Genomic DNA, 27,538 nt, shown 5'->3' with positions numbered 1-27,538 from the left:
AATGCCACAAAACTGTACACTTAAAATTGGTTAAAATGGTAAATCTTATGTAACGTGTATTTTACCACAATAGAAAAATATTTTTAAAATGTTTGTTGTTTTAAGCCCCTTGTTTGTGGTAACTTTTTAAGCAGCCCAAGGAAAAGGACACACTTGTGTAATTACAAAAAATACAGGACAAATTAGGAGTGCTCTTGAATGTGGACCTTCCCCCACACCCACTTTACAGATGTGGAAACTGAGGCTCACGGAGTCATTTCCTGGTCTCCCGCAACAATGTATGATGGAAGTCGGCCCATGTCCCTTCCCTGTGGGCGGTATGAGGTGGTCCCACATCCACCCACCCCCTTTCAGTAAAAAACACAATGAAAGACCTTAGAAAACGTATTCCTTTGTTCTTTTCCTTTGAAATCACACACACAGGCAGGGAGGTGGGGAGTAGTGTAGGTGGGGGAGGTGGAAGCATTGTGGGGGGTCATCCCGTCACCCCCAAATCCAAGTTCTTCTTTTACAGTCCTTTAATGGGGTTCCCCAAGGACTTGGAAGGAATGGAGAGAGGGGTCCCCCAATAAGCCTAAGCTCAGAATCCAAATATAAAGTGCAGAATATACAGGGTGGGGGTACTGGGAATTAGGGCGGATGGAATGTCTGCTCCTCTCTGGTAGAAAAATAGACCTGGAATGAATTTGGGGGGCTGGGGAGTTTGGGGTTTGTTTTGCATCCTGGGTTTAGGGAAGCTGCTTCTGGCTTCCAACTCTGAAGTCTGGGGAGGGGCTGGCAGTGCTGGGAGATGTGTGCGGTCCCCTCAATGTGTCCCCAGCCTTGGATTGCCAGCCCCTAAGAAAGAGCGACTGGATCCTCCAAAGGGACTCAGGCTCTGGGGGTTGTTATCAGCCTAGACAGTGGGAAGGGGGTGTGAGACATGGCCCTGCTGGGGGAGTATTTGAGAGAGAAGTTTCCCTGCAGTCCAGGATTTGCTGGGGAGGTAGGGGGTCCAGTGTCTGTGCAGGGCCTGGGAGAGGCATCTCCTCCCCTTGCGGCCGGCATGAGACGTGTCAGGACAGTGGACAAGTCCCGTGGGTTTTCAAGCTGGGAGGCCAGGACCTGGGTTTCCTGGAGGCTCCGTAGACTATGGGGTTTGTGCCATGGGGGGAGGTCTCCGGGCTCTGGTGTGTGTCTGGGACGGGGGCGCGTGGGATCCAGGACACTGATTGGCCTATTGGGAGCTAGACTGGGGGTTCTGAGCGTTCAAGATCTAGTGCTTGGGAGGACTTGGGTCAGAAACCAGGAGTTAAGGGGTTGGCACCCAGTGCCTGGAGGTGGTAGGGTCTGCCTCGTATGGATGAGGTTGTAGTACCCAGTGCCTGCAGCGAAGGGATTTGGGGTCCAACAGCTGTAGTCACCAGCACCCGCTCCGCTGCCATTGGGCTCTCGCGACTGTGGTTGGAGGAGTGAGGATCTGGTGGGTCAGGGCTTGGAAATCTGGGATCCGGTGGTGGAGGGTATAATGGTTGAGATGTGGGGATCCGGGAGTCGAAGCAGAGGGATCCAGGACCCAGTGTCGAGGTAAAGGGATTCAGGAATCCAGTGGCTGGATGGAGGGGGTCTGAGATCCAGTGGTTGGGGCCCCGGGACCTAGGCATTGCACTGTCAGGATCCGGTGCGCTGAGGTTTCTTGATATCCAGAATCCAGTGGCCAAGCTTGGAGATCCAGAACTTGAAGAATGGGGATCTAGGATCTGCCAGTGGATCTAGGATCCAGTACTGCCTGAGGACCCTGGATCTGGTGCCTGGGGCAGCTGGGGTCTGGGGGTTTAGATACATGGTATGTGCTGCTGTGGTCGGGGTATCAGGATCCATTAGCTGGGTTGCGGGGGATCCAGTGGTTACGACGTGGAGGTCCAGGACTCAGTACGTGTTGGGGGAGAGGGAAACGTGGGATCCAGGGGCTGGGATGTGGGGATTCAGGACCCAGTGGATGAAGTGTGGGGATCCTGTGGTCTGAATGCGTGGGGAGGGTGACCTGGGATCCACTGGCTGGGCCCTCGGTCTCCAGTGGCCGAGGTGTGGGGGATGTCACGATGGAGGTGAGGGATCTGGGGGAGGGGTGGGCTCTGGGTCCCTCACCTGGACGTGACCCCCAGGGCCTGCTTCATGTTCTCGTAGACCACGTAGGAGATGCTCACGGCTGGGATAACCTTCATGAAGTTGGGGGCAATGCCCCGGTAGAGGCCCCGCACGCCCTCCTGGGACAGGATGTGACGGAGCAGACCCAGCATGGACAGCTGGGGGGCTCCCTCGATGGAGGCTGGTAGGGGGTGGGGAGGCCAGGTAAGGCCAAAGGTCCCCCTCTCGCTTCCCCCTCCCCCCTCCCCCCCAGGCTGGGCCAGGTGGCAACTGCAGCAGGAGGGAGGAAGGTTAGACTAACAGTGGGACCTACCACTCAAGAGTCGGGACTTCTACTGGCCTTGGAATTGGCTGCTCATCTCTTCACCCCAATCTGGAGGCCCCAAGTTTGGGGATGACTAGAAACAGAGCAGCTATGTGTGGAGGGGGAGGTGGAAGAGGGCACAGAAATTTCCTCTTCCTGGAACTCAATTCCTTCTCCCTTTTCCCAGCTAACTCTTACTCAACCTTCCAACCTCCATTCCAAACCAGCTCTTCAGGGGAGCCCTCCTTGGCACCCCAGTCTAAGTCCAGCTTTTCCTTCTCCCCTTTATTCAACCCTAAATCCATACTTCATTGTGGAATGCTTTATTCACCATCTTCCTTCCTCTCCAGCTTGGGAGCTCTTTGAGGGTGGAGGACCACATCTGTCTTATGCACGGATGACCCCCGGCAAAAATGACAAAACACAAATGCTAAAATCCCCGAGGAAATTCTCAAAAAAGATTCAGGGATAGTAGCAGGAAAAGAAAAGAAAAAAGAACCTCAAAAGAGCAATACAGAGAAATACAGTAAAACAATCGTAGCCTGGCCCTGCTCCTCCTTTTGACCTCACTATATCCCAGCCTTGCAAATTAGAACCCAAGTTACCAGCCCGGAAAGCTGCCTCCCAGCTGAGATGGCTAGGATGCTCTTCCGGCACTGGCTGTATCTGTTCTCCTACTTAGGGTAAAGGGCTCCCATCCCAATGTCACAAAAGGGTAAACTGAGGCCCAGAGAAAAGTAGGGACTTTAGTCAAGGCCATCAAAATCCAGGAGGACCCCAGCCCAGGACCCTGCCTTCTCACGGGAAGGAGCTGGGGATGGGAAGGTGGACCCAAGTCGCGAGACCTTCCCTACCTCCTCCTCCCACCCAGGCCTCACCTTGGGCCTGCATGCGGGTCCGGACCAGGGCCAGGGGGTAACTGGCTATCTGGCCACACGTGCTGGAAATGGTGCCGCAGGCCAGGAGCACGAGGATGCCCGGGTCGGCCGAGTCGTGGCTATGCTGCTGGAGCCACCGGTTCTTCAGGGTCTGGCAGGGGTGGAAAAGGGAGGAGGGTGGGTTGGAGGTGGGTGACACCAGGACCCTGGCTTCAGCGGTCCTGCTGGCTGGCTTCTGTATCCCGTGGTGGCTGGTGTTAGCCAAGCATTTTACCTGCATGCTCTCACTCAAACCTCACCTAAACCCTCTCTGGTATGTGGAATAACAGCCCCCCCTACCGTTCCTGCCTTAATCCCTGGAATCTGTGAAGATGGTCCCTTCCGTGGCAAAAGGGACTTTGCAGATGGGATTAAGGATCTGGAGATGGTAGATTATCCCAGGATATCCAGGGGGTCCAATGTCATCACAAGTCTCCTTGTAAGAGTCAGAGAAGGAGATGTGATGACAGAAACAGAGATCAGAGAGAGACAGAGAGATCGATCTCGGGGAGGGGGGATGGAGATGCTATGCTGTTGGCCTTGAAGATGGAGAAGGGGCCATTAGCCAGGGAACATGGGCACTGCTAGAAACTGGAAAATGTAAGGAAACGGATTCTCCCATAGATCCTCCAAAAGGAAAGCAACCTGCTGACACCTTGATTTTAGCCCAGTAAGACGCATTTTGGATTTCTGACCTTCGTAACTGTGAGATAATAAGTTTGTGATGTTTTAAACCACAGTTTGTGCTCATTTGTTACAGGAGCCATCGGAAACTCATACAGTCTCCAAGGTGGCCACCCTGCCCCTTATCCCTTACCACTTCAGCTCAAACCTGCCGACTCCAATGGCCAAGCACCCATGGCTCAGCCTGAGGATTTTATCTGGTCCCAGGCAAGGCTGCTCTGAGCACATAGGAACAGGTGGGCAGTGCTGGGAAATTAGCACCCCCAGAAGCAACCTTCAAAGGATGACTGACTTGGTGTATCAATACCCCAGCTCCCTTGCCTCTCTGATGGGGGCATGTTCTACACTTTCTCCCGGAGGTCCCCACCAGGATTGAGCTCCACCTGTCTGCTGTGGTATCTTCCTTGATAATGCACTGTTATGGGTTTAAATGAATCCCCCACCAAAAAAAAAAAAAAAAGATGGGTTGGGGTCTTAACCTTAGAATATGACCTTATTTGGAAATAGGGTCTTTGCAGACATAATGAATTAAGATGAGGTCATACTGGAGTAGGGTGGGCCCTTAACCCAATATGATTGGGGTCCATAGAAAAAGAGGAGAAGAAGAAAAAGGACCCATAGGGGAGAAGACAGTCACGGCAACAGAGGCAGAGACTGGAGTGATGCGTCCACAAGCCAAGGAATGCCAAGGACTGCTGGCAAAGGCCAGAAGCTGGGAAGAGGCAGGGAAGGATACCCCCTACAGATTTCAGAGGAAGCATGGCCCTGTTGACACCTTGATTTTGGACTTCTAACCTCCAGAACTGTGATAAATTTCTGTTGTTTTAAGTCACCCAGCTTGTGGCACTTTGTGAGGGCAGCCCTAGGAAACTAATACTAAAGCATGATACTTTTTGGTTGCCTTCCCTTCCCTGTCTTACTACTTCCACCCAAAACCACTTGCCGCCCCATCCCTGCTTCTGGAAGACCTCCAACTAAGACAAGTACCACTACAATCCCCATTTTATTGATGAGAAACTGAGGCTCAACAGAAGTTACTTGCCCAAGGCTACAAGATAAAGGTGACAATCAACATTCAGAGCCACCCCCAAGTCCAGAGCTGTGCCCTTGGCCAATCCCTTCTGAAGCCTTCTGTGAGGCCTCTGTAAATCCAGGGTCTTCTTTTTGGCCTTGGGACTGGAATTGCTCATAGGTTTCATTTCCTAAGTCAATTCCAGTGCATTGGTAATGGCTGCCTGGAACTGTGTTGAGAGGGACTCAGTGCTGTGATGGATTGGTGATGTCTGGCCTGGGCATGGAAGGGGCAAATGAGAATCGTTTACCATTACTGCCTTTGCAATTTTAATAGCCGCCTTTTGGGGCTGGAGCTGCATTTGCCAAATAGGTGTTTTTAAGAGTAGTTCTGTTAAAAAGAGGTTCTGATGACTGGAAAAGTATGGCTAACACTGGGCTTAAAAAAAAAGGGTAAATCACTTTTCTGCAGGACTTCTCAGAGCCTTTAAGGGGCTAATTTAGATCTTGAAATGCCAAGAGGGCACAGGGCTTTTCAAACTTCTTAGACCTCTGAAATCCCTTTTGGGGTGAAGAATGAATGAACTAAGGCTGCAGAATAAGGTCTTATTTCTGCTCATGACTCTGAATGGCTCCCTATCACATTTAGGAGAAACCCAAACTCATGATCAATTGAGTCCTTGCTGACTCTTCAGCTCCCTCCAGCCACTCAAGACTTCCACTCCTCAACAACAAAACAACCTCATCAAAAAATGGGCAGAAGACCTAAACAGACATTTCTCCAAAGAAGACATTTAAGATGGTCCAAAGGCATGTAAAAAGATGCTCAGTGTCTCTAATTATTAGAGAAATGTAAATCAAAACTGTAATGAGGTATCACCTCACACTGGTCAGGATGGCCATCATTAAAAAGTCTACAAATAATAAACGCTGGAGAGGGTGTGGAGAAAAGGGAATCCCCTTACACTGTTGGTGGGAATGTAAATTGGTGCAGCCACTATGGAAAACCGTATGGAGGTTCCTTAAAAAACTAAAAATAGAGCTGCCATATGATCCAGCAATCCCATTCCTGGGCATATATCTGGAGAAAACTATGATTCGAAAAGATACATGCACCCTTATGTTCATAGCAGCACTATTTACAATAGACAAGACATGGAAACAACCTAAATGTTCATTGCCAGATGACTGGATATGTGGTACATATATACAGTGGAATATTACTCAGCCATAAAAAAGCACGAAACATTGCCACTTGCAGCAATATGGATGCAACTAGAATTATCATACTAAGTGAAGTAAGTCAGAGAAAGACAAATACCGTAAGATAGCACTTATCTGTGGACTCTAAAAGATGGTACAAATGAACTTATCTACAAAACAGAAACAGACTCACAGACATAGAGAACAGACTTACGGTTACCAAAGGGGAAAGGTCGGGGTGGGGAGGGATAAATTGGGAGTTTGGGATCAGCTGATATATACCACTATATATAAGATAGATAAACAACAAGGTCCTACTGTATAGCACAGGAACTATACTCAATGTCTTGTCATTAACCATAATGAAAAAAAAAGAAAAGACTTCCACTCCTCCCATAGGCCATTTTCATTCCTGCTTCTGGACCTTGGCATTGGCTGTGCCCTCGTTCACACTCCCTCCTGATATATATTCAACTCATCACTCCAACACCACCTCTCGGAGGCACCCCTAGACACGCCCCCCTCCTGCCCATGGCTACTTTTGATTGCACGTCTTGTTTATTATCTTCTGAGAACACTTCAGGGTCTGCAATTACTTACTTGCTGGTTGACTTGACTTCTTTGTTCGTTGGAGGGGTGTCCCGGGAGGACAAGGATTATGTTGTGCTCCCTGAACGCAGCAGCCAGCACAGTACCCAGAACACAGTTGCTAAGTGAACGGGTGAATGAGTGAACGCATGAATAAATGAACGAATGAAAGAGTGAAGCCTTGTCTCACGTGGCTCCGTAGACACTGGGTGCTGGTAGGGCAGGTACGGATGGCAGGTACCGGGGATCTTAGATCGGGACCAGCTACGTCATTTGCGGGGTCCAGTGCGAAATAAAAATATGTGAGGTCCCTTGTTCAAAGAGTAGTAAGAATTTCAAGAGGGTGACAGCAAAGCATTCAACCAAGCGTGGAGCCTTTCTGAGCTGGTGACTACAGGTCGCCTACCCATGAAGCTGGGCTGGATACAACGATGGGGGGTGGGGGGATGCCTGGGAACTTCTGAGGCTGTGCTAATTGGGAGAACCTGGTGATCCCACCAGGAGAAGGGAAAGGCAATGGATGAGGTCCTTGGAAGAGAAACAGCAAAAACTCCCAGCTCCTGCTTCTCCTGATAAAGGCCCCGAGATGCTGGTCGTGGGTTAGGGATTTTATGGTGGCGGCAATGACTGAAATGGCCTTGAAGAAGATACTGGCCTGGAGATGGAGGCGCGTCTGACCCACGTTTGGGGGGGGATGGGCATCTTTGCAGCTCATCTTCGCCTGCTCCCACGTTTCTGTGAGCTAGAGTGGTCTCCGACTTTCACATGTCCTGAGACCCGGGAAGGCCAAAATACAGGTGGAAGATTCTTGCGGTGGGAAGCGCAAGAGTGGTGGGGCAGGTGGGGAGGTCCAATGCCTAAAGGAGTTCCCCGGAATCCCAAGGCCCACAGTGCTTTGCTTCTCCACCCCTAGCTATGGAGGTCAACTGAGCCAGCCCCACAGGAAGGGCAGATCCCAGAGAAGGGAGGACCACAGACCTCGTAGACGGCCAGGTCAATGCCTGCGTAGGGGATGATGCCCAGCATGTTGGGCAGGTAGCCGCGGTAGAAGGCTCGGGGCCCTTCTCGCTCCAGGATCCGCCACGCACAGTCCAGCAGCCCCTTATACTGGCCCGTCCGGCGAAGGGTCAGCCGTGTCTTCAGTACCTGGGGAGAAGCCGGTTATCCCTGGAAAAGCTGCCTTCGGAATCACTACATCCAGGAATGAAGACACTTCGAAATTCTACCTCCTAGATGGAGATACCCTGAGAATAACTGAATTAAAAGAACCACTTGTGGGACTTCCCTGGTGGTCCAGTAGCTGGGACCCTGCACTTCCCTTGCAGGGGGCATGGGTTCGATCACTGGTCGGGGAATTAAGATCCTGCATGCTGCTTGGTGTGGCCAAAAAAATAAATTAAAATATAAATAAATAGAAGAACCACTTGCTCTAGAACCTTCTTCTACCCCCAAACTCTATACCTACAAACTGGTTACGCCTATCAGACTTGCACGTGGCACCCACTGTTGTCTCCCAATATCTTGTGACTTTCTCCCTTATCAACAGAAACGGCTCTTTTCAGCAAGAATACAGCCTCTAGAAATAAAGACTACGTTTCTCAGTTTCCCTAGGCGTGTAGCCATGTGACTGAGTCCTAGCTGACGAAACAGATGGTGAAGAGGTATGCAAGGCTGTCAGAAAGCATCCTTAAAGGCAGGGAGGTGTTCCTTCCTCTGTTCCTCCTTCTTAGCTGGAGTGTGGATGCTGTGACTGGAGCACAAGCAGTCATTTTAGTCCATGAGGTGGGTGCCACAGGCTGAGGTGGTGGAACAAGAGAGAGGGAAGGAACCTGGGTCTCTAACACTCTGAAGCCACCAGGCCGTCCCTGAACTGCTCACCTCCGGACTTCATTTATGTGCTTTGAGTTTTCCGTCACTCAGAATCCTAAGTGACGCCGGGCACAATCTGAAACTTGAAATGACTTCTCCAAAAGTGGTTCCACCTAGAAAGGATTCCCTTGGGGACAAGCATCCTGGAAACCAGTATCCTTAGATGAGTCATATCCATAAAGGGCTGCACCCCACAACTGTTATTTAAACAGCTAAACCAACACTACTGTGATACCCAGACCAGCTACACATGAAAGAGCATTGCTCTGATGAGCTACAGTCTGAATCAAGATGAAGCAAAGTTATAATCCCAACGCTTATCCCACCTTGGAGTGAAAGGGTTATTGCAGGCCCGCCCCCAGCCCTGCAATGGAGCCTCTGCTAGGGCCCCTCCTTCTCACCTCCATGGGGTAAATGATGGTTTGGGCTGTGGCACCAGCCAGGGAGCCAGCCACAAAGCGCTCCTGCACATGCAGTGTCTCCTGCTGCCCCCAGATGGCCCGCTTGATCTGAGAGGGAGACACAGAGGTGGCGGGACCTCAGGGGTTGGGCCTTCCGTGCGCTTGGACCTTCCCTCTGCTGTCCTCCTCCTGGGCGCATCCCGAAGGGGAGCAGATGCCCACTCCTGGGGACCTGCAGACATCCCCCACCCCCAGGCCAATCCTGCAAAGCCTCCTGTCTGTAGCCCACGCCTCCCCCTGCCTGCCCCCACCTGCTCATAGGCCATGAACTTGATTGCCGACTCAGGTGCAATCTTGAGCACGTTAATCCCATTGCCGCGCCACAGGGAGCGCACGCCCCCCTCTTGGATCATGCTCCGTAGGCCTCCCAGGATGTTCAGTCGGTTGGTCTTGGAGGCGTGGACCTGGGTGGGAAGACCAGGTGGCTCTGGGGACCCCTCCAGGGGTCCAGGCCTAGGGAAGGGGGTGGGTCTCTCCAGGGCCCCTCACCTGCATGAAGACCTTGAGGCGGTCCAGGGGGGCTGTGCCCGTCCGGGACACGGCACCCGCCATCGCTCCCGCCACCAGCTGTTTCCACCACGTGCCAGTCAGCTTCTCCTGCTCCGAGAACTCATCAGGGACAGTCAGGCACTCGCCAATGTCCAGGACCTGGGGATGCAGAGGCTGGGGGTGTCATGCCCCAGTGGGGCTGGGGGGATGCAACTCTGCCCTAAACTGGGGCGTCTCCCCCATGAATCCCAGGGTACCCAGCAATGAATCCCAGTCCACCAGTGAATCTCACTTGGAGAGCCCAAGAGATCTCTCTTGGACCCCTACCAGACCCAGCCCCGCAGTCTCCACAAAAGATAATAACATCCTTCCTGGGGATCTCCACCAAATCCCGTCAAAGCATCCTATTCAAGTCTCTACCCCACAGGGGACTTCCCTGGTGGTCCAGTGGTTAAGACTCCACGCTTCCACTGCAGGGGGCATGGGTTCGATCCCTGGTTGGGGAACTAAGATCCCACATGCCACGTGGTGTGGCCAAAAATAAATAAATAAAAGAGAATATCTAAGAATATATATATTATGGGAATTCCCTGGCGGTCCAGTGGCGAGGGCTCTGCGCTTCCACTGCAGGGGGCACGGGTTCGATCCCTGATCAGGGAACTAAGATCCTGCATGCCGTGCAGCACGGCCAACAAAACAAAACAAAACAACAAAAAAAACCCAAACAACAACGACAAAACAAACAAGCCCCTGCCCCATAAAGATCCCTCCAGAGCCAATCAGATCCCTCCAAAGGATCGCACCCAAGGGTCTCCCACGTAAGAATTCCAGAAGATACCTCCAGGGCCACACAAGGTCCTACCAGGGACTCCCTATATATGGAGCCCAGCAGATCCCTCCTGGGGGTCTCTCCAGATCCCCAGGGGTCTCCCCCACAGAGATCATCCCCCCTCTAGCATCCATCACCTGCAGACTTCTTAACCAAGCCCCTCATGGGTCCCCCAGGGTGGGAATCTCTGGATCTCCCGAGAGGATCTCAGCAGATCGCATGGATGGACCCCTCCAGATGCCATCAGATCCTACCAGATGCACCACTCAAGGATTCCCACCCTGGAAATGGCAATCCAGAGCACTTCCTCCCTCCCAAGTTCCAGTAGATCCCGTGAGACCCTCTGAAGACAGTGGCTTCCTAACTTGTCTTTTCAGCAGCAGAATCCTTTATTGAGGGGAATAGAAACCAGCAGAAAGAGAGCCATGTGGTTGAGGGTGGGAGACCAGATGCCCCATCTGGTGAGCCCTTTCTTCCCTGAACCCCCGGAGGCCCCACAGTAAGTCTGAAGGGTCCCCATCAGCTGGCAGACACCTCCCCAAATGGGTCCCGGGAGCCCCAGATGGAGGAAGAGGAGAGCAGAGCCTCATCCCTCGGCTGCTCCCAGTGGCTCCTCCTTCTAGAGTCCTGAGCCAGCCCCTCCCCCCATGCCCTGGGGAAGAGGGCCCGACCACCAGGCTGGGACAGCCGCCCCCCACCTCACCGTGGAATGCTTCCAGAAATACAGCACATCTTCCACATTCTCCAGCGAGTGCAACAGGAAGTGGTCACGCCATTCCTGCCAGTCAATGGTCATGGTGTCATCACGGTCCATGCTGCGGGGGGAGGGGTACAGGTGGGACAGAATCAGTGCCTGGGTCCAGGGGTGAGTTGAGTGAGGTTCTTGTGGATTTGGGGGGTAGACTGAGCTCCTTGGCACTGGGAGCTCCCCATTTTACAGAGGGGGAAACTGCGGTTCAGAGAGGGGAAGCAACTGGGCCAAGATCTCAGCTCCACTGCCTTGGGATTGGGTCTGAGGCTCAGAGGCTCAAGGTGGCTGAGGGGTCTTGGGGACCTGAGTTACCTGGGATTCTGGACATCCCGCTACTCACCTGTGCAGGATTTTCTCTGCCTGCTCCAGCGAGATGGAAATGCCCAGAGCTCGGAAACTCTGCTGGATCTCAGAGACGTCGATATGACCTGGGGAGGGGGCCCAAGGTGGGGAAGTGTGTGTGTAGGGACCCCAAGATGGAGGACCAGGACAGCTTGGAATGGGGATACTGAAGAAGACCAGCGGATCCAGGAACCCAAGGTGAGGTTTGTGGCAGGGTTGGGGGGGGGGTCCTTGACCCACTGGGATCAGAGGGGTAGAACTGGGCCATATTAGAGGGGGTCTTCTGTTCGATGAATGAATGAAGGATTGAGTCCAGGGATAATTATGGGGGTCCCTATGCCACAGGGGGTTGAGAGGCAATACTGGACACCCAGAAAAAGCGATGGGGGTGTCTCTTGTCTCATAGGGAATCCAGGAGCAATATGGGGGGATCTTTGTCCCACAGAAAAATAAGACTAATAAATAATAGTGTCCCACCCCAGAAGGAAAAGGAGGTGGGATAGGCCGGCTGGGCCCCAAACCACCTAGCTGGGGGTGAGGAGAGCTCCCAAAATAGCCTGTGAGTCATCAGGGAGAAGCGGCTCTCCCTCCTCCTCCTAGCACTGCCAGTTCTAACCCCGTTGGCATCTCCAGGGCCCCCACAGCCCCATCCCCGGGCCTTACCATCCTGATTACGGTCCAGACTGTGGAACAGAAGTAGCAGGCGCTGTTCCCGCTCCTGCAGATAGAGGATAAACTCCTCCAGGTCAAGGCCGCCATCTGAGTCAGCATCACCCTCAGGGGAGATGCCCTGGCAGGGGGGAAGGGACAGAAGGAGTTCTGGGAAGCTGCTCCCCCAATCTGGAGGAGGCAAGACAAGCTTATGCCCCAGGAACCCAGGTCCCCCTCCCCCAGCCCTGCACCTAGAGGACCAGGGCGGGGAAGTCACCCCTTCCCTTGATCATCTCTTTCCTCAATAAGATACCCAAGGCCAAGGTAGGTCTGTGAGGTGGACAGTGGTTGTCCAGTTTTCCTGGTGAGCAAAACGAGGCTCTCCAAGGTCAAGTCACTTGTTCAAGGTTACAGAGCTGAGAAGTGAGTAGGTGGACTTGGGCTCTTGTCTCTGAAAGCCTGTCCTTCCAGGTGTCTCTTATATGAGCTTGTCCACATGGCAGTTTCAAGAGCTCTCCTTGGAGACAGCACTGGGCAATGTGGGGCAATGACATCCACACTGAACATCTGCAGGGCCTCTGTTTTCCCATCTGTAAAGTGGGAGGTTGACTGGAGGTCTCAGGGTGCTATGGAGACAGTCCAGTGGCATCTGGGCCTCCAGGTGTGGGGGACACATGCACAGGCTTGGGGTCAAGTTCCTGCTTTGATAGGTGCATCCCCAGCTGAGGGTGGCCTCGGATAGGATTGGGTCCTTGGCTGGGACAGCCTGGGGCATAGAGCCAAGCCCAGGAAAGGACAGGGAAGGGAATGTAAACACAGAGGCTGGGGAGGGTGTGTCTCCTGGAGGTGGGTGCAGGCCTTGTGTCTCGGGTTGTGCAAAGAGTTCAGAGAAGGGTGTGTCCCGGGCAGTGGGCAGGAAAGCGCACGCGGCCCCATTCCCAGGCAGACATCCCTCACCCCGAGGGAGGAGGGGGACGGGTTTGGCAGCCGAAACTGCAGGCCTGGGGCCTCGGTGGTCCTGTCTTGAGCGAGCCCGTTAGGCCCAGACACGGGCGGTCAGGGGGAAGGGGACAAGGACGCCCAAGCTAGGAACGGGTCCTGGTGTCCAGCCACAGGCAGTCCCGGGCTGCTGCCGGCGCTCCATTCAGCGGCTCGGGTTACCCTGCGCGGGCTGGGCTCCAGCGCCACGAGCCAGGAGGGGGTCCCTGCAAGGGTACCTGTTGTGCTCCGCGGTCCGGGCTGCCCCCGCCCATACGGGCCAGTCCCTGGCGCAACTCGTGGACGTCCAGGCGACCATCCTTGTTAGTGTCCAGCTCCTCGAAGAGGCGACCCCAGCGCTCACGCCGCTCCGCATCGCCCGGGCCCCCCCGCATGGCGCCCGCCCTGGGGGGAGGGGAGGCCCGGTAGCGGCGGCCTCAGCGGGGGCTTGACGGCTCCCCCTCCCCCCAGGGGCCCCGGAGGGCCAGCTCCGTGGCCACTGCCACCGCAGCCTCCGCGCTGTCTGCCCGGCTCTGGCACTTGTAGGAGGCGGTGACTGCTAGCCGTCGCCGCCCGCGCCAGAACTTGCGTCTCCTCCGCACTGGAGGGGAGGGGGATGAGGGCGGAGCTGGGGGGGGGCGTGTCAGGGATGCTCTCTTATTAGCACAATCTAGGGAGCAACCACGTTCATTCTCGGAAGGGGGGTTCGAGAGATCAATGATCTCAGGTCTGGTTTCAGAGTTCCGTTTCTGCGTGCCTCAGTTTACCCTCTGCCCAAGGGGACGAGGTAGGGAGATGTCAGGGATTGGGTTACATAATCCCTTTCCACTTGACCTCCCTCCTCTACTAATCCTCCTCAGGAACTAAAGTTCTCGGTTTCCCTAGACGTACTCAGAACCAACTCTGTGCCATCTAGCCCTGCAACAGCCCGCCCGCTCATTTCACATTGCCTAAGGGGCCACAGAAGCAGAAAACCAAGCCGCCTTGCTCTCCCTCCGTGTTTTCTTTCTGCCCGCGCGCCTCCTTTCTCGGTCCCACTCAGACTGGGAAACAGAAGATCAACGCGTGGCGCGGCTGCAAAGTCGGTTTCCTATTGGCCAGAGCCTCAGGAGCTGTGCCCTGCGGTCCCGCCTTGCTCACCCATCTAGGCGGGGCCTTCCCAATGACCCCACACTGCCTTGGGCCCCGCGGCCCCCGGCTCGCCTAGCAGTCTTAAAGGGGCCTCTGCCGGATCCAGACGCCGAGCAGACTGCTTTCTCCGGACCGGCTTAGGGGGGGAATCTCAGAGTCCCAGGAGCGGCTGGGGATAAGGACAGCGTTGCTGGAAGTGGGGCCCCAGCCTGTCGCGCTCGCTGCACCTGCTAAATGTCCCTCCCACTAGTTTAGGGCGCAGTTTCTCGATTCGCCATTAGGGGGAGGGGCGCCCAGATCTTTTGACAGCGAATAATAATAATAGCTAACGTTGATTCATTGCTTTGCACAAGCCTTGGCCTTTTACTCACCCCTCGCGTCGTCCTCGCTAAAACCCTATAAGGTAAGTGGGACTGGCTTTCCCACTTCACAGGTGACGAAACAGGAGGTTAAGCCGCTCACCGCAGTCCACATGCCCAGGAAGGGGCAAAGCAGACATTTAACTAGACCTGGGATTCTTACCCAACATCGCTCTATGCCCTAGAAGGGATTAATTTTCCCTTAACCATCACTCTTCTCTCTAGAGTCCCCAGGAGGGGGTCGTCTTATTATCTTCGTCCTTTATCCAAAGGACGATCGTGAAGGCACACATGGTTCCCACTCAGCTTCTGCCCAGACAGGTGTGCTCAAACGAGCCTCTTGTAGAGGGTCCCCTCACAGATGTTTTCATTCACAGGTCGCCCTTGCAGGTGCCGTACAGATATTTTCCCACGGAGATGCCCCAAACAAATGTTTTCTCACAGATGCATCCTTGACAGGTGGACCTCAAAACACATGAGCCCCCCCAAAGATGTGCTTCAATGTGAGTGTGCCCCATGCAGGCGTGCTCAGGACTTCCTCTCGTGTGAACACAATTCAATGCAGCTGTTTCCTTCACCTCACAGGTATGTTTCTCAACAGGTGTTCCTCCACCCAGGAATGCGTCATAGAGCCTCCCCCGCCATACGTGTGTTCCATTTAATCATTCACCCGTACGGGGCTCTTTCCATATAACTGGGTCCCCTACAAGTGTACTTAAATACAGGTATGTCTCGTACAGGTGTTTCCAATACCTTTACACACAGGAATTCCTTCTGCAAGTCTTGTTCATTTCATAGGTGAGCCATGCAGATGCATTCCCCAAACAGATGTACCCCGCGCCAAAGTGCCTCAGCCAGGTGTTTGTAACCATGGAGGTGTGTTCTATACAGCTGTTTTCCACACAGGTAGGCTTCCATTCAGCTGTACTCCAAAGAGATGTGATTCAAAGCAGATGTCTCCCATGGGTGTTCTTACACATCTCTGCAGATTTCTTTACACGTTTGTTCCCATGCAGGTGTGTCCCACACCAGTGTTTTTTCATTAGAGGCTCCCCATCCCGGTTTGCCCCAGACAGGAGTGCCTCACACATCGGTGACTCCATGCCCCGTGTGTCTCCACACCTGGACGATTCTACAGATGTACCTGCAGTGCAGGTGAGAGGCCCCTTTTACACCTGCGCGCTTCCGCTCCTTTTCACTCCTCCCGATTATGAGATTGGGTTCCCGTTACAGGTGCGTCCACGGCGCGGACCCGCCCCCGCTTGGCCCCGCCCTTTCATCTAGGCTCAGGTGCACAAGCCGGAAGTGCGCTCACCTCCAAGGTGAGTGACTAAACTTTCCGGGTCACGTGAGCCGGCGGAGCTGGAAGAGTCCGACCGAGCCACTGACCGACGGATCGAGGGTTCGAGCGAGGGACCGGGATCGGGACCCTAAGCGGGGTCGAAGACGCCCGGGCCAGGTAGGGAGGCAGGTCACGCGGCTGGGCCTGCCACCCCTCCCCCCTTCCCTTCCCTTCCCCTTTCCCCAGCCCAGGAACGCGCCGCCCCGAGTTAATCTTTAATCTCTGACCTCTGGCGACGGGGGGCGGGGCAGGACTCCTGGGTGGCCGGCGCGGGTCGCCCCTCCCAGGGGCCTGCGCTCGGGTCCGGCCCCCTCCCCCACGCTCCGGCCTTTCTCCTTTCCAGCCCCCAGGTGCGGGGTCGAAGGTACCCCCCCCCCCCACCGCCCGAGATGCGGTAGGAGCGGCGTGCGCGACAAGCCCTGTCCCCTGTGCCACCAGCCCGTCACCCGGCCCATGGCGAGCCCCGGCCTGGGGCTGCTCTTGGCACTCGGCCTGCCGCTGCTGCTGACCCGCTGGGGCCGGGTCTGGGGGCAAAGTAGGTACCGGTCGGGGGCACTGGGGGTCCGGGCTTAGAAGCGCTGGGTGCCTGGGACGCTGAGAGGGCAAGAACCCAGGAGCGGGCATGCGATGCCTAGGTCTGGGGTAGGGTTGGGGGCGTAGAATTTCTGTGTCCTTCCTTGGACGGTTGGAGTTGGTCTAGGAGAATTCCTGAGTTGGGCGGAATTGTGAGCTGCCGGGAGAAGAGGCCTGCGGTCCGGAGCCTCAGTAGGGTTGAGCAGTTTGGGGGAAATGGAAGCCAGGAGGAGGCCTGCCTGGGGCTCCAAGCCCAGGTGGAGCAGGTTGACCAGAGGTGGGGACGCTGCCTTTCAGGAGCCTGGGGGGAGGTGTGAGTCAGACACTCCAGGGAAAATGCAGGATCCGCCCAGATCCTGAAGGGCAGAGGGAGGGCCGGAGAGGTGAGGCTGGGGTTGGGGGGAGGGTTGGGCTTCCCCACACCATCCATTATAATAGCCCCCAACTCTGCGCAAACTGCAGACCGCTGTTGGCTGATTACTCAGCGCTGGGCTCCCCTGGGTAAGGGGTGCCCTGTGGGGCCAAATCAGCGGGGCCAGCCCCTGTGTGGAGGCCGCTCACAGAATGAAAGACTCAAAAGGGCAGAGTTCTAACGAGGGGAAATGGCCCAGGAAGATGCACATGCTTCCAGATGGGAAGGGATAGATGGGGATTCATTTATCTTCTCTACCACCGCCCTGCAGCACCGGAGCCCACTGTAAGTGAGAACAGCACAATTACACCCTCTGGCCCCAGCCCTGGCTCCAATGGGGCCCTGGTGAGTTGGGGTATATGTGGGAGAAGAGCGGCAGGGATTTTATGCGGGAGGCCCCCGTGTAGCAGGTGGGAGGGCCTAGATGCCCAGAGGCGGCAGGCTGCACAGTGGGGGAGGCATTGGAGAACCCTAAGTGGGAGAGACCAGAATATCAACATGGCAAATGGGGAGACCGAGAACCCCAGGAAGGGGATGGGCAAGAACACCATGCCTGGCGGGAGTTCCCTGGCGGTCTAGTGGTTAAGACTCCGCGCTTCCAATGCAGGGGGCACAGGTTGGATCCCTGGTTGGGGAACTAAGACACACACACACACACACACACACACACACACACACACACAGAATACCATGCTTGGCAAGGGGGTCCAGGAGCCCCCATGCCTCTCAGGCAGGGGGAGGAGGGACCTAGGAGCCTAGATGCGGCAGGCGCTTGGGAGAAGGACCCCAGACATGGCAGGTGGGGGAGCCTGGGAACCCCAGATGTGATATGATGGGGGTCAGGAACCCTGAGTGGAGGAAGCCAGTCAGCAAAAGTGGCGGGTGCGGGGGGAGGGGATTAGTGTTTCCAGATAATTCTCAGGCGGGGGTGGACGGGATGCCCAAGTTCAGGTGGGTCACACCTGTGTCCCCCCCCATCCCCCGCCAACAGTCGCCGGAGGCCACCATTGCTATCATCGTGGTCTTCTCCCTCCTGGCCGCCCTGCTCCTGGCCGTGGGCCTGGTACTTCTGGTGCGGAAGCTTCGGGAGAAGCGGCAGACGGAGGGCACCTACCGGCCCAGCAGCGAGGAGCAGGTGGGTGCCCGAGCTCCACCGCCTCCCAACCTCAAGCTGCCGCCTGAGGAGCGGCTCATCTGAATGCTGGGGCTGGCCACAGCTGCCTGCACTGCTCAGGACTGCCCGGCGCTCAGCTGCACGCAGCAGCTGCCACCGACACACCAGCCTCTGACGGCTCCGGAGGACTCGGGGGGGCCACGGGGCACCTGCCGGGCGGGCTCTGCGAAGCATGCCGCCTCTGCTTGACTCTGCCTGCAGTTGGGGTGCCGGGGCTGCGGACCTGCCTCCCCGCTTGCCGCACCATCAGCCATCTGTCTGCCTGCCACACAGGCCCGACACCCCCCCTCTCCTTTCCTTTCAGTTCTCCCATGCAGCCGAGGCCCAGGCTCCCCAGGACTCCAAGGAGACGGTGCGGGGCTGCCTGCCCATCTAGGTCCCCTTCCTCTACCCATCACCCTTCCTGGCTGTGTGACCTTGGGGGAAGGCAGAGACCTCTCTGGGCAATCAGACACACCCAGCGCTTAAGAATAGAAGGGAAGAAGGTGCTTCAAAGACTCTGCCTTTGAAGAAAAGGGAGACTGAGGCTGCTTACTTTATATATATCTATACAATGGGTAGAGCGGTGTAATAAAACCTTTTTGTGAGCTGGTGGGGGCAGGAGTTAGCCTAGATGGAGGAGACACATAGGCTGTTGAGAGATGAATTGTAAGGTCTCTAGGGTCCTAGGGGCTGGGAGGGCTTCCTGGAAGGGAAAGGCTTTTAGCTGCACTTAAGAGCCAGCCGGAGGCTGCTTTGGGAGGGAAGGTGGGGAGCGGGGTGGGTGTCTGAGCAGAAACAGGGCTCCCAGGTAAACCCACCAGGAAAAGCAAGCTTTGGGCTCTTGCAGCTTTATTGAGGGGCCAGAGTCTCCTCCAGATCCCTGATGCTTAACCTTCAAAACACTTTTTAAGCTCAGCAACCCTGGGCTGGCTCCTGGCCTGGAGCCCCCGCCAGTTCCCAGCAGGAGGATCAGGGGACCTGGGCGCTCCCGGCTCCTCGTGGGGCTGGAGGTGCGTGCGCTCTGGGAGCAGGACTTCCGAAGGCTGGGCTCTGGGGTTCTCTGGGGAACCGGGATCCGAGAAAGAATCAAGGACTTGGGATGTCCAGGTAATATCCGAGTTGGGCTTTGTGGGGGTCAGAAGTGGGGGGCTTTCTCGAGGGCTGGGTGCTGTGGAGAGCTGGGAGCAGGGACTCTCCTGGGCTGTGGGATCCTGGGTTGCCTCATGGGGAGGGGAGAGGCGTAGAGGCTGGGGCTCTGTGAGAGAGGAGCTGGGGTCCCCTTTGCTGCTTGGGTCTGCAGAAGCTGTCGAAGACTGGGACGGAGAAATGATTTCTGGGCTGGCCTCTGAGGGCAGCTGGGAAGTGGGGTGCTCCGAGGCGCTCGTGGCATCTGAAGGCTGGGGGGTGTGCAGAGGCGGCAGGCCGACAGAAAGGGACAGGGGCTGGGGCCCTGGTGGTTTCTCGTCATCCGCTTGCCATCTCCATCTCCCTGGTATGTCGGGCTGGGTGGGGATGGGGAGATGGGCGCGTTGCTGGCCTTTAAATGAAGGAGGGGCCGGCAGGTTGGATGAGCAAATGGGGGAGGGCTGGGGGGGCTCTCACCAGGCTGTGGCAGCAGTCCAAACTCTGGCTTGGCCGCAGGCTGCTGTTCTGGGTGGCCGTCACGCTCAGACTATCCAGAATCTCGCTCAGCAAATCCAGTTCTTCTCCGGACCCAAGGAAGCTGCCATCCAGAGCTTCCTCTGCCAACGGTCCCTGGGCATCCTCGGGGCTCAGAGAGGGTGTCCTGGGTGAGGATGGGCAGCCTCAGATATCTGCCCCAGACCAGCTGCTCTGAAGGGTCTGGAGTTTTGGGGCCCACTTCCCCAGGAGTCCCGGCCCCCCACTTCCAACATTGCTCCCTCCCTCTGCCTTGGAGTCTTACTTCTCCCTCAGGGACTCAGAAGGTCTCTCTTCCCGCTGGAGTCTCCTGCTGGGGCGAAGGGGCCGGTTCTGCAAAGGATAGATTTGGTGGCTGGGGCCTCAGGAGCTACAGAATCAGGGGGTTCCGTGAAGGGGGGAGTGGGCGCCCCATTTTGGGGGTAGTCGAGATGTCTGGCTGGAGACGGGATGGGAGAAGGGCTTGATGATAAGTCCAGGTACATGCGTGGGCACGGGGGCGGGGCTCTTACCTGTCCAAAGTGCTGGGTGATAGGCAAGCGCTGCTGCAGGCAATCTGAGCGGCTGGTGAGGGAAGGGGCCCTCAGGGAGCCCCCCCTCTGCAGGCCAGAGTCCCCATCCTAGGAAGAGGGTGGGTGAGCCAGGAGCCCCTCCCCCCGCTGCCCCGCGGCGTTGGCTACCGGCTTTACCTTGTACGTCAGAAGGCTCTGCACACCCTTCAAGCCACTCTTCGCCTACGGAGGAGCCGAAAGAGACTGAGAATCCAGAGCGATCTGACCCTGGACATTTGAGAGCTCAGCCCTCCATCCGCGAAGACACTTTTGTCTTGCCATCTGCTCATGTGTGTCTCAAAATATATTCAGGTTCCCCCGGTACCCCCTAAGAAGTCAATACCAACTTGCCCCTTTGACTAACACAGAGGGAATGTCACTGGAGGAGATAACCCCCAAATGAAACAGGGAATGGCAAAGCCAGAACGTCGTAAAAGTGAGTCAGTGTTCAAAAGCCAAGCAAAGAATAAAATCCAGCAGACGATTGCGAGCTGTGGAAGTTGGTCCCAGGAAAATTTGGGGCTTGGGAGAAAAACCAACCACAAGGGCAGAAGCTGGGATTGTGGTGTCTCAGGACAAAAGATGTTTGCCAAAGAAGCTTGGTTGTCATTTTTAAATAGGAAAGACCTGATGCGACAAAAATGAATGAACACAGTCAATGGAAAATAAAAGTAGGAAACATGGTAAATGATTTAACTGCTGGTTTAGTTCTGATAAATTGTGTGTGCTCTAAACGTGGGGTTAAACCGTCCTCTGCCTTTGTCACCCTGGTAAGTGGCCTGTCCAGCCCAGCCTCACCGAGCGGTACATGTTTCTGACGGCTGGTTGGGTCTTGGCCTTGACGGAATGCAGGAGGGCACCACCACCTTTCTGGGGAGAGAAAGCCGAGGAAGAGAGGCTTGGGCACGTGGGGTTATCCCAGACCCCACCTGCCCACCCGGGCTGTGTGTCACTGGAGAATCCCCTCTCCCTCTCTGAGTCTTGATTTCTTCACCTCTATCTATAAATGAGCATAGTAGGGACGGTGGTAGGTTTGATTTAATCCCACAATAAACACTAAAGTGTTCGGTGTTACTACCTTTAGGTTGTCTGCCCAGAGCTGGTAGGAGCGAAGGGTCCCTGGAGAGAGGAGAGAGGAGAGAGCATTGCCAGGGTGGGCAGGCTCAGACTGGGCCACGGGTGTGTGTGTGGGGGGGGGGTGCCAGGTGCAGAGCTCACCTGAGGAAGCCCCGCTACAGGTGATCTCCTGCTCAAAGAGGTCTGAGAAGCCTTCTCCCGTGTTCAGCTTCTCCAGTCGGCCTTCGATGAACTGGGGGTGGGGCAAAGGGTCAGAGAATCAGGCTACCCCAAACATCTGAATGCGAGGACTGGGGATCCGCTCGCCCTCGAGACGTAGAAGCCATCCCCGGCCCCTCCAGAAACCCAACCTTAGGTCCCAGGAGTCTGGAGCCCACCTCAGGAAGCCAGAGGTCCACCGTCTCCCGGCCCGTCCCCACCCCAAGTCAAGATCTGTCTTCAGGGACCAGACCTTGCTCCTCTCAGGGTCGGAGGAGTAGGACTCTGCCACTCCAGACAGGCCCCCATCCTCTCAGTGACCTTGGAGGAGGTCGACCCCACCTCCAGGGACCCTGGAAGCCAGCCCGCACTGAAGGACCCTGAAGTTCATCCCACGTTCTTCCAAGAACCCAGGAGTCCGGTTCCACCTCCCCCGCTACATCCCTAGAATCCAAGAGTCCAGCCTCCTCTCCCTCCACTCTCGACCCAGGAGGTTCCCACCTTAGGGACTCAATAATTTCGTTCCATCCCAACCTCCTCATGGACCTAGAGGTAGATCTTATCCCTGGGAACTCAGGTCAGGGGCTCCCATTTTTATGGACCCAAGAGTTCAGTCCTGTCTCTCCCACCCCGGAGACCCTGGAGTGGGGGATCCGGCCGGGCCAACTCTCGCCCCGCGCACTGGGTCCAGGCGTCCGCCCCTCCAGCCGCGGCTTCGGCCTCCGGGATCCGGGCGTCTGCGCCCCTAGCCTCGCCCCTTCGGCCCCAGCCCCGCCCTCCGGATTCTGGCGCACCTGTTTGAACAGCTGCAGGTGCACAGCCCGCCGGTGGAAGGCCTGCAGCGGCGCCCCGGGTTTCTGGGCCAGGAAGGCTTCTTCACTGAAGGTTACAGGCTGGCCCTGGAAGAAGGACTCGAATTCTAAGCTCCCCGCGGCTCTCCAGGATCCCTTATTCTGCTTCCCATATTCTACCTTACATCTGTGTAGCAAACATTGATGGAGCGCCTCTGTGTGGCTGATGTCGTGCAGGGCCTCGTGGGCTGCAGGGAGGACTTGGGCTTTTACCCCGAGGGAGGTGGGAGCCCTGGGAAGGCGGTGGGCAGAGGAGGGGGCGGGGCCTGACTCAGACGCTCCCAGGTGACCTCTGGCGGCTGCACGGAGGTCAGACTGCGGAGCGCGGAGGGTGGGAGCCCGCGAGAGGGGACTCATGGTGACGGGCGAGCGCGCTGATCCAGGCAAACAACAATGGGGACCAGGCCGTGGTGGAGACAGAGGAGGGGGAGAAATGGACAGCTTCCGGCTGTGTTCAGGGCAGAGTCGAAAGCAACATCAGATTCTCAGATAATAGAACTCCCTGACCATGTTTTTATAGAATAGTTGTGAAAAACTGGGGAGGAGGGGATGTCAGGGTTGAAAGTCAGCAGATCAGAGTCCTGGCTTCAAAACTCACCCGCTGTGGGGCTTCCAAGCCTTGGTTTCCTCATATGTAGAATGGGACCATAAGAGTATCCGTCTCATAATACTGTTGTGAGCATTAAGTGAAATAATAATCGCAGCGGTAAAACCTATCATTTATCCATTGTGATGTGCCAGGCAGTAACCGAGCATTTTGCTTATGTCCATTTACAGACTCACGCGACCCTTTTGGGTGGGTACTGTTGGGATCCCATTTTACAGATGAGCAAACAGAGGCACAGAGTAAGCACTCCATAAACGCTAGGTATTCTTATTCTGAATCCTTCAGGGACCCACGGGGTCTCTCCCTCTGCGTCCCCGAAGCTCACCGGGCCGCAGACTAGCGCATCGCGGTACCCCCCGAAGAGCAGGGCCTGGGCTTTGAGGAAGAGACGGGACACCCCTTCCCCGGGGGCCAGCGCGACCTTCCTTAGCCGCAGCCTCAGCAGAGACACCTGGAGGACAAGGGGGCAGGCAGCGCTGAGCAGGCGGCTGCGGAGCCTCGTCTCCCGGATGTGGCAGGAGGGTGGAAGGGGGTGTCACTGACCACATCTGGGGGCAGTGCCTGCACGTCGTCGAAGGGCGTCTCCAAGGTATTGGAGTCCACGTTCATCATCACGACGTCCTCCAGAGCTTTCTCCCGCACTCTCTGTGTTAGGGAGTTGGAGTGGCGATGGCCGCTCAGAGCCCGAGGATCCCCGACAGGGGAGGATACCTGGGGGTGCAGGGGGGCACTCCACCCAACCCTGCCATCCAGGTCCGTTCCCACTTACCTCGGCGAGACTGGCGTGCACTCCGATGAGGTAGGGCATGGGCGCGCTGCGGAAGACCGAGGGGGCCGGTCATGCAGGCGCCGCCCCTGGGTGCCCAGGACCCTAGGCCTCTTCCCGAAGCCCTGCCCCTCTCCAGCCCCTGCCCCTCACCAGCAGTAGTCCAGCAGATGCGGCGGCAGCGTGGGGATCAGCACGTGCTCCCAGCGCATGGGGTACAGGAGAGCGCAGGACGCGTGGACACATGAAGTCAGCTGGGGACGGGTGGGGGACCGTGGAGTCAGGGCCTGGACCCCCAGCTTCAAGGACCCTCTCTGGACGGTGGCTCTCCCGGCTTCATATCCCGTGTCCCCAGTCCCGTGTCTCCCTCCACCTCCCTTCCCCACCCGCTACTGGGTAAGAGGTGAAAACTCAAACCCCTTTCTTGTGAAGGCCAAGAATTCCGCAAATTACAGTGCTTGGAACTGGTGGTGCCAGGACTCAGCACGTGCTAGTCCCTCTCTCTAGGGGTGGAAGCTAATATTCAACCCTCCAGAATCTCTCTCCTTAGGGGTAGGACAGAGACTCAGCCCACGGACCCCACCCCTAGAGAGGCGGAGCTAGAATTCAGTCCCCCCCCCCCAAGTCTCACCCCTAGGGGATAGAGGCTGAATGCTAGCTCCACACCTACCCCGTCCTTCTCCCCTAGGGGCGGAGCTAGAATTTAGCCCTCTCTGATCTCACCCTCCAGAGGGGCGGAGCCAGTCTTGTTCTGGCCCATAGTGGGTGGAGCCTGGACTCAGCGCTCCTGAAGCCGGGGGAGGGGGTACAGCGCAGCCCGCTCTGATTTCCCCCATAAAGGTGGAGCCAGGTTTCAACTCAACCCTGACCCTCAAAGGGGCTGAGCCAGGACTTTGCCCTCGGGTCTCGCCCAGTGGGGTTAGAGCTAAGAACCCGTCCCGATGGTCCCGCCCCCAGGGGCCAAGCCAGGCCTCGGCCCCTCCCCGGCCCGGCGGTCCCGCCTCACGGTGCTCAGCTTTCTGGAGGTGAGCAGGACCCTTCGCTCTGCCAGGAGCGCAGCGAATAGCCCCACGATGTTGTCGTCGGTCACCGCCACCACCAGCTCCGTTAGGTTCCTCTGAAGAACAGAGAGGCACGCTGGACGCGAGGGGCCACAGGATCTGAGAGCCCTCTCCGGGTTTCCGGACCTCTTCCCCCCTCCCAGAGTGCCCTCTCAGGTCTCCGCTCACGTTCTCAGGAATGGATGGCAGGCGACCGGAGTCGGGGGCCACGAAGCAGGAAAGCTGGCGGGGGATTAATAGGGGGACGGATCAGTCAAGGGGTTAGCCTCACGTGGGTGCCCGACCTTCCAGTGTCTCCAGCTCTGCTCACCGGCATGCTCTTCCCGGGGCCAGGGGACGGGATGCCTTGCGCACTGGAGATCATCACTCCGCTGCCCTGGAGGAGATGTGGTGTGTGGTCCTCAGGGCCGGGGTGCAGCCTCTCCAGCCACCTGAGGTCCAACGCCCAAGGGGGAGGGGGTACTCACCAGCTCCAGCCCCACTGAGTCCTGGGCCCCGGGAAGGGGCTGCTGCAGCAGATGTAGAAGTTCGTTGACCTCTGAGACCTGGGTAGGGGTGGGATGCCTGAGCCAGAATGCGGGTTGGGGACTCTGAGGGTCTTGACTCAGGCTGGGTGGTCTGGAGCCAAAGGGGCTCGGTCGGGCCTGGGAATTCCGAGCCATGCTGGGGCCTTGGTGGAGGTGGGACGGGGAATGACAGGGAGAGCTGGTCTCACTTGATCCTGTGCCAGGAGGTCCCCCACTGTGTTCAGCAGTTTGTAGAACACTTCAAACCAAGGCAGGTGGCTGCGGAGAGTGGACACAGTTTTCATGCAGTTCCTGTAGGCAGAGGCCCTTCCCCCGGCGCAGACCCCCATATCCCACACCTGAGGATGCAGAGACAGCTGTGGGCACCAGCCCGGAGGCGGGAGAAACCAAATCTGCGGGTGCCGGTCAGGTCCGTGAGGGCAAAGGTGAAATGCTGTACGGCGGTGCTGGGGGGCTCCCTGGGGGCAGGAAAAGCTCTCAGAGACCTGGGCATCCCACCCCCGTGAACCCCCCTCCCCTTCATGCCCCTGACAGTGCTCCTAGTACTGCGTCCACCAGTCTGGGGCCCTGGGTGTATAGGTCCCTAGTTGTCAGCGTCTCCGGTTTTCTGAGGCCCTGGTTCCCTGAGACCCTGGGTAAATGAGTCCCTTGGTGTATAGGTCGCTATTTGTCAGGGTCCCCCGGTTTCTGAGTCCCTGGGTCTCTGAATCTCAGGGGCCCTGGGTATATGACCTCTGTTGTCTGAGTCTCTGGGTGTTTGAATCCTGGCGGTCCGTGGGAGGTCTGGGTCCCTAGGTCCTTGGGTGTCTGCTTCCTTCCATACCTTTCCACATCAAAGGGGAAGCAGAATTTGGGCACCATCTGCATAGCCTCCTGGGGGTGGAGAGAAGCACACACTGCTTGGCCACTCAGGTTGGGCTCCACCCCTAAGCTCCCAGTGGTCTGAGACATAGGGTCCCCTCCCCCAGGGGGACAGGCCCTGGCCCCTGGGGAGCAAGGAGCCAGCCTGCATACCTGGTCCCGGAAGTCTGGGGGGAACTGCCACAGGATGGGGGGATCTGCACAGAGAGCAAGCTCCTAAGTTCAGGGTCCCGGGCCCACCCTCCATCTCGACCCCCATCCCCAAGGATGCCCCTGACTCACCCTCTTGCAGGGAGGGAGGGTAGGCCGCTTCGAAGAACCAGTCAAACAGGGCAGGGAGACCCCTTCTGCAGGGCAGGAAAGGGTTCAGTGTGTCCAGGGATTTGCTTCTGTGTGTGTGTCTGCAATTCTGTGATTGTGTGTGTGTGTGTGTGTCTGTGTGTCTGCAATTCTGTGTCTGCCTGAAAGGATGAGACTGTCCAGGGCATGTGTCAGGTAGGACTGTGCATATGTGTGGCTGAGCCAGTGTGAGGCTGAATGACATCCCCATTTTCTTGGGTGGCCCTGAGGGTCCCTGGGTATATGTGCGAGGCCCTGCCCAAGTGTCTCTGTGTACGCGACTCCATGGGGCCCTGGAGCCCTCAGAGTTCTTATCAGAGGAAAGAGGGCAGCGTGCCCTGGTCCTTCCGGGAACCCTGCAATCTCTGCCTTGCTGCCCTGGCCCCCAACCCTCTATCCATCTTGCAGAGGATGTCGGGACTTGGGCTCAGGGAGAGAGACAGAGGAAGAGAACGGGGAGTGAGTGCACACACATTGTCCCTGAGATTGGGACCCCCCTCACACTGAGCTTCATCCTCACGCTGACACAAGTCCCACACAATCAATCACTCCTGCACATGGACACACAGAGCACGCCCCTCCCCCCCGCTGACCCCGGAAGCCAGGCTCCCCATCCCTGAGATACATCAAAAGGCACAGGCTCAGGAGTTACAAACTTAGTCATACAGAGCCAGCGGAGAGCAGGAGAGAGAGAGAGAGAGAAAGAGAGAGAGAGAGAGAGATTGGAAGGTCCCAGAGTGGCCCGAGTGTGCCTGAGAGCAGGGTCCATACTGTAGGCCAGCTGAGTGTCCTCCCCTAATTCCAGCCACCTGCCCCTGTGGCTCGCGGTCCCTCCCGGGCCTGCCCCAGCCTCATTCTCCTTGG

General features: G+C 56.8%; 3 protein-coding genes across 4 annotated transcripts; 1 reads left to right on the top strand and 2 right to left on the bottom strand.

Annotated features, from left to right (window-relative positions):
• Positions 1–394: 394 nt before the first annotated feature.
• On the bottom strand, positions 395–13,711 carry SLC25A23 (solute carrier family 25 member 23). Of its 2 annotated transcripts, none has more exons than XM_082651442.1 (11): positions 13,444–13,711; positions 12,239–12,365; positions 11,574–11,661; positions 11,186–11,297; positions 9,654–9,812; positions 9,416–9,568; positions 9,105–9,212; positions 7,813–7,980; positions 3,310–3,460; positions 2,128–2,308; positions 395–1,806 (listed from the first exon to the last, which is right to left on the bottom strand). In XM_082651442.1, exons 1-11 carry the CDS (start codon positions 13,597–13,599, stop codon positions 1,752–1,754), a joined length of 1,458 nt encoding a protein of 485 aa, XP_082507568.1. In that variant the 5' UTR covers positions 13,600–13,711; the 3' UTR covers positions 395–1,751. The 2 variants fall into 2 exon arrangements, 1 of the variants encoding a protein (XP_082507568.1); XR_014296529.1 differs by lacking the exon at positions 395–1,806 and adding an exon at positions 2,441–2,525 and having other exon boundaries at positions 2,253–2,308.
• A 2,333-nt stretch (positions 13,712–16,044) lies between these two features.
• On the top strand, positions 16,045–18,626 carry CRB3 (crumbs cell polarity complex component 3). The gene is made up of 5 exons (XM_082651002.1): positions 16,045–16,153; positions 16,380–16,571; positions 17,293–17,366; positions 18,013–18,156; positions 18,500–18,626. The coding sequence occupies exons 2-5, from the start codon at positions 16,490–16,492 to the stop codon at positions 18,569–18,571; spliced, it is 372 nt and encodes a 123-aa protein (XP_082507128.1). The 5' UTR covers positions 16,045–16,153; positions 16,380–16,489; the 3' UTR covers positions 18,572–18,626.
• Positions 18,627–19,028: 402 nt separating this feature from the next.
• Positions 19,029–26,532, bottom strand: DENND1C (DENN domain containing 1C). Its single transcript, XM_082651001.1, has 21 exons — positions 26,489–26,532; positions 26,298–26,347; positions 25,813–25,932; positions 25,663–25,732; positions 25,415–25,492; positions 25,258–25,323; positions 25,116–25,169; positions 24,893–25,003; positions 24,040–24,140; positions 23,890–23,935; positions 23,664–23,765; positions 23,446–23,571; positions 22,457–22,561; positions 21,606–21,696; positions 21,466–21,506; positions 21,186–21,257; positions 20,526–20,570; positions 20,349–20,456; positions 20,102–20,169; positions 19,780–19,963; positions 19,029–19,679 (listed from the first exon to the last, which is right to left on the bottom strand). Exons 2-21 carry the CDS (start codon positions 26,339–26,341, stop codon positions 19,065–19,067), a joined length of 2,247 nt encoding a protein of 748 aa, XP_082507127.1. The 5' UTR covers positions 26,342–26,347; positions 26,489–26,532; the 3' UTR covers positions 19,029–19,064.
• Between the last annotated feature and the right edge of the window lie 1,006 nt (positions 26,533–27,538).

Source organism: Grampus griseus, assembly GCF_964374135.1.
Source record: "Grampus griseus genome assembly, chromosome: 3".
NCBI lineage: Eukaryota > Metazoa > Chordata > Mammalia > Artiodactyla > Delphinidae > Grampus > Grampus griseus.
This window is presented reverse-complemented; position numbering and strand designations above follow the sequence as displayed.

Excerpts from the sequence above, each read along its gene's own strand:
- SLC25A23 (XM_082651442.1), bottom strand. The coding sequence starts at position 13,599 with ATGCGGGGGGGCCCGGGCGATGCGGAGCGGCGTGAGCGCTGGGGTCGC. Across the intron at positions 9,813-11,185 it reads ATTTCTGGAAGCATTCCACG|GTCCTGGACATTGGCGAGTG; the intron begins GTGAGGTGGGGG and ends CTGCATCCCCAG. Across the intron at positions 9,213-9,415 it reads AGTTCATGGCCTATGAGCAG|ATCAAGCGGGCCATCTGGGG; the intron begins GTGGGGGCAGGC and ends TCTCCCTCTCAG.
- CRB3 (XM_082651002.1), top strand. The coding sequence starts at position 16,490 with ATGGCGAGCCCCGGCCTGGGGCTGCTCTTGGCACTCGGCCTGCCGCTG. Across the intron at positions 17,367-18,012 it reads CTGGCTCCAATGGGGCCCTG|TCGCCGGAGGCCACCATTGC; the intron begins GTGAGTTGGGGT and ends CCCCGCCAACAG. Across the intron at positions 18,157-18,499 it reads GGCCCAGCAGCGAGGAGCAG|TTCTCCCATGCAGCCGAGGC; the intron begins GTGGGTGCCCGA and ends CTTTCCTTTCAG.
- DENND1C (XM_082651001.1), bottom strand. The coding sequence starts at position 26,341 with ATGCAGATGGTGCCCAAATTCTGCTTCCCCTTTGATGTGGAAAG. Across the intron at positions 23,766-23,889 it reads TGCACGCCAGTCTCGCCGAG|AGAGTGCGGGAGAAAGCTCT; the intron begins GTAAGTGGGAAC and ends TCCCTAACACAG. Across the intron at positions 20,457-20,525 it reads AGAGCCTTCTGACGTACAAG|GATGGGGACTCTGGCCTGCA; the intron begins GTAAAGCCGGTA and ends CCCTCTTCCTAG.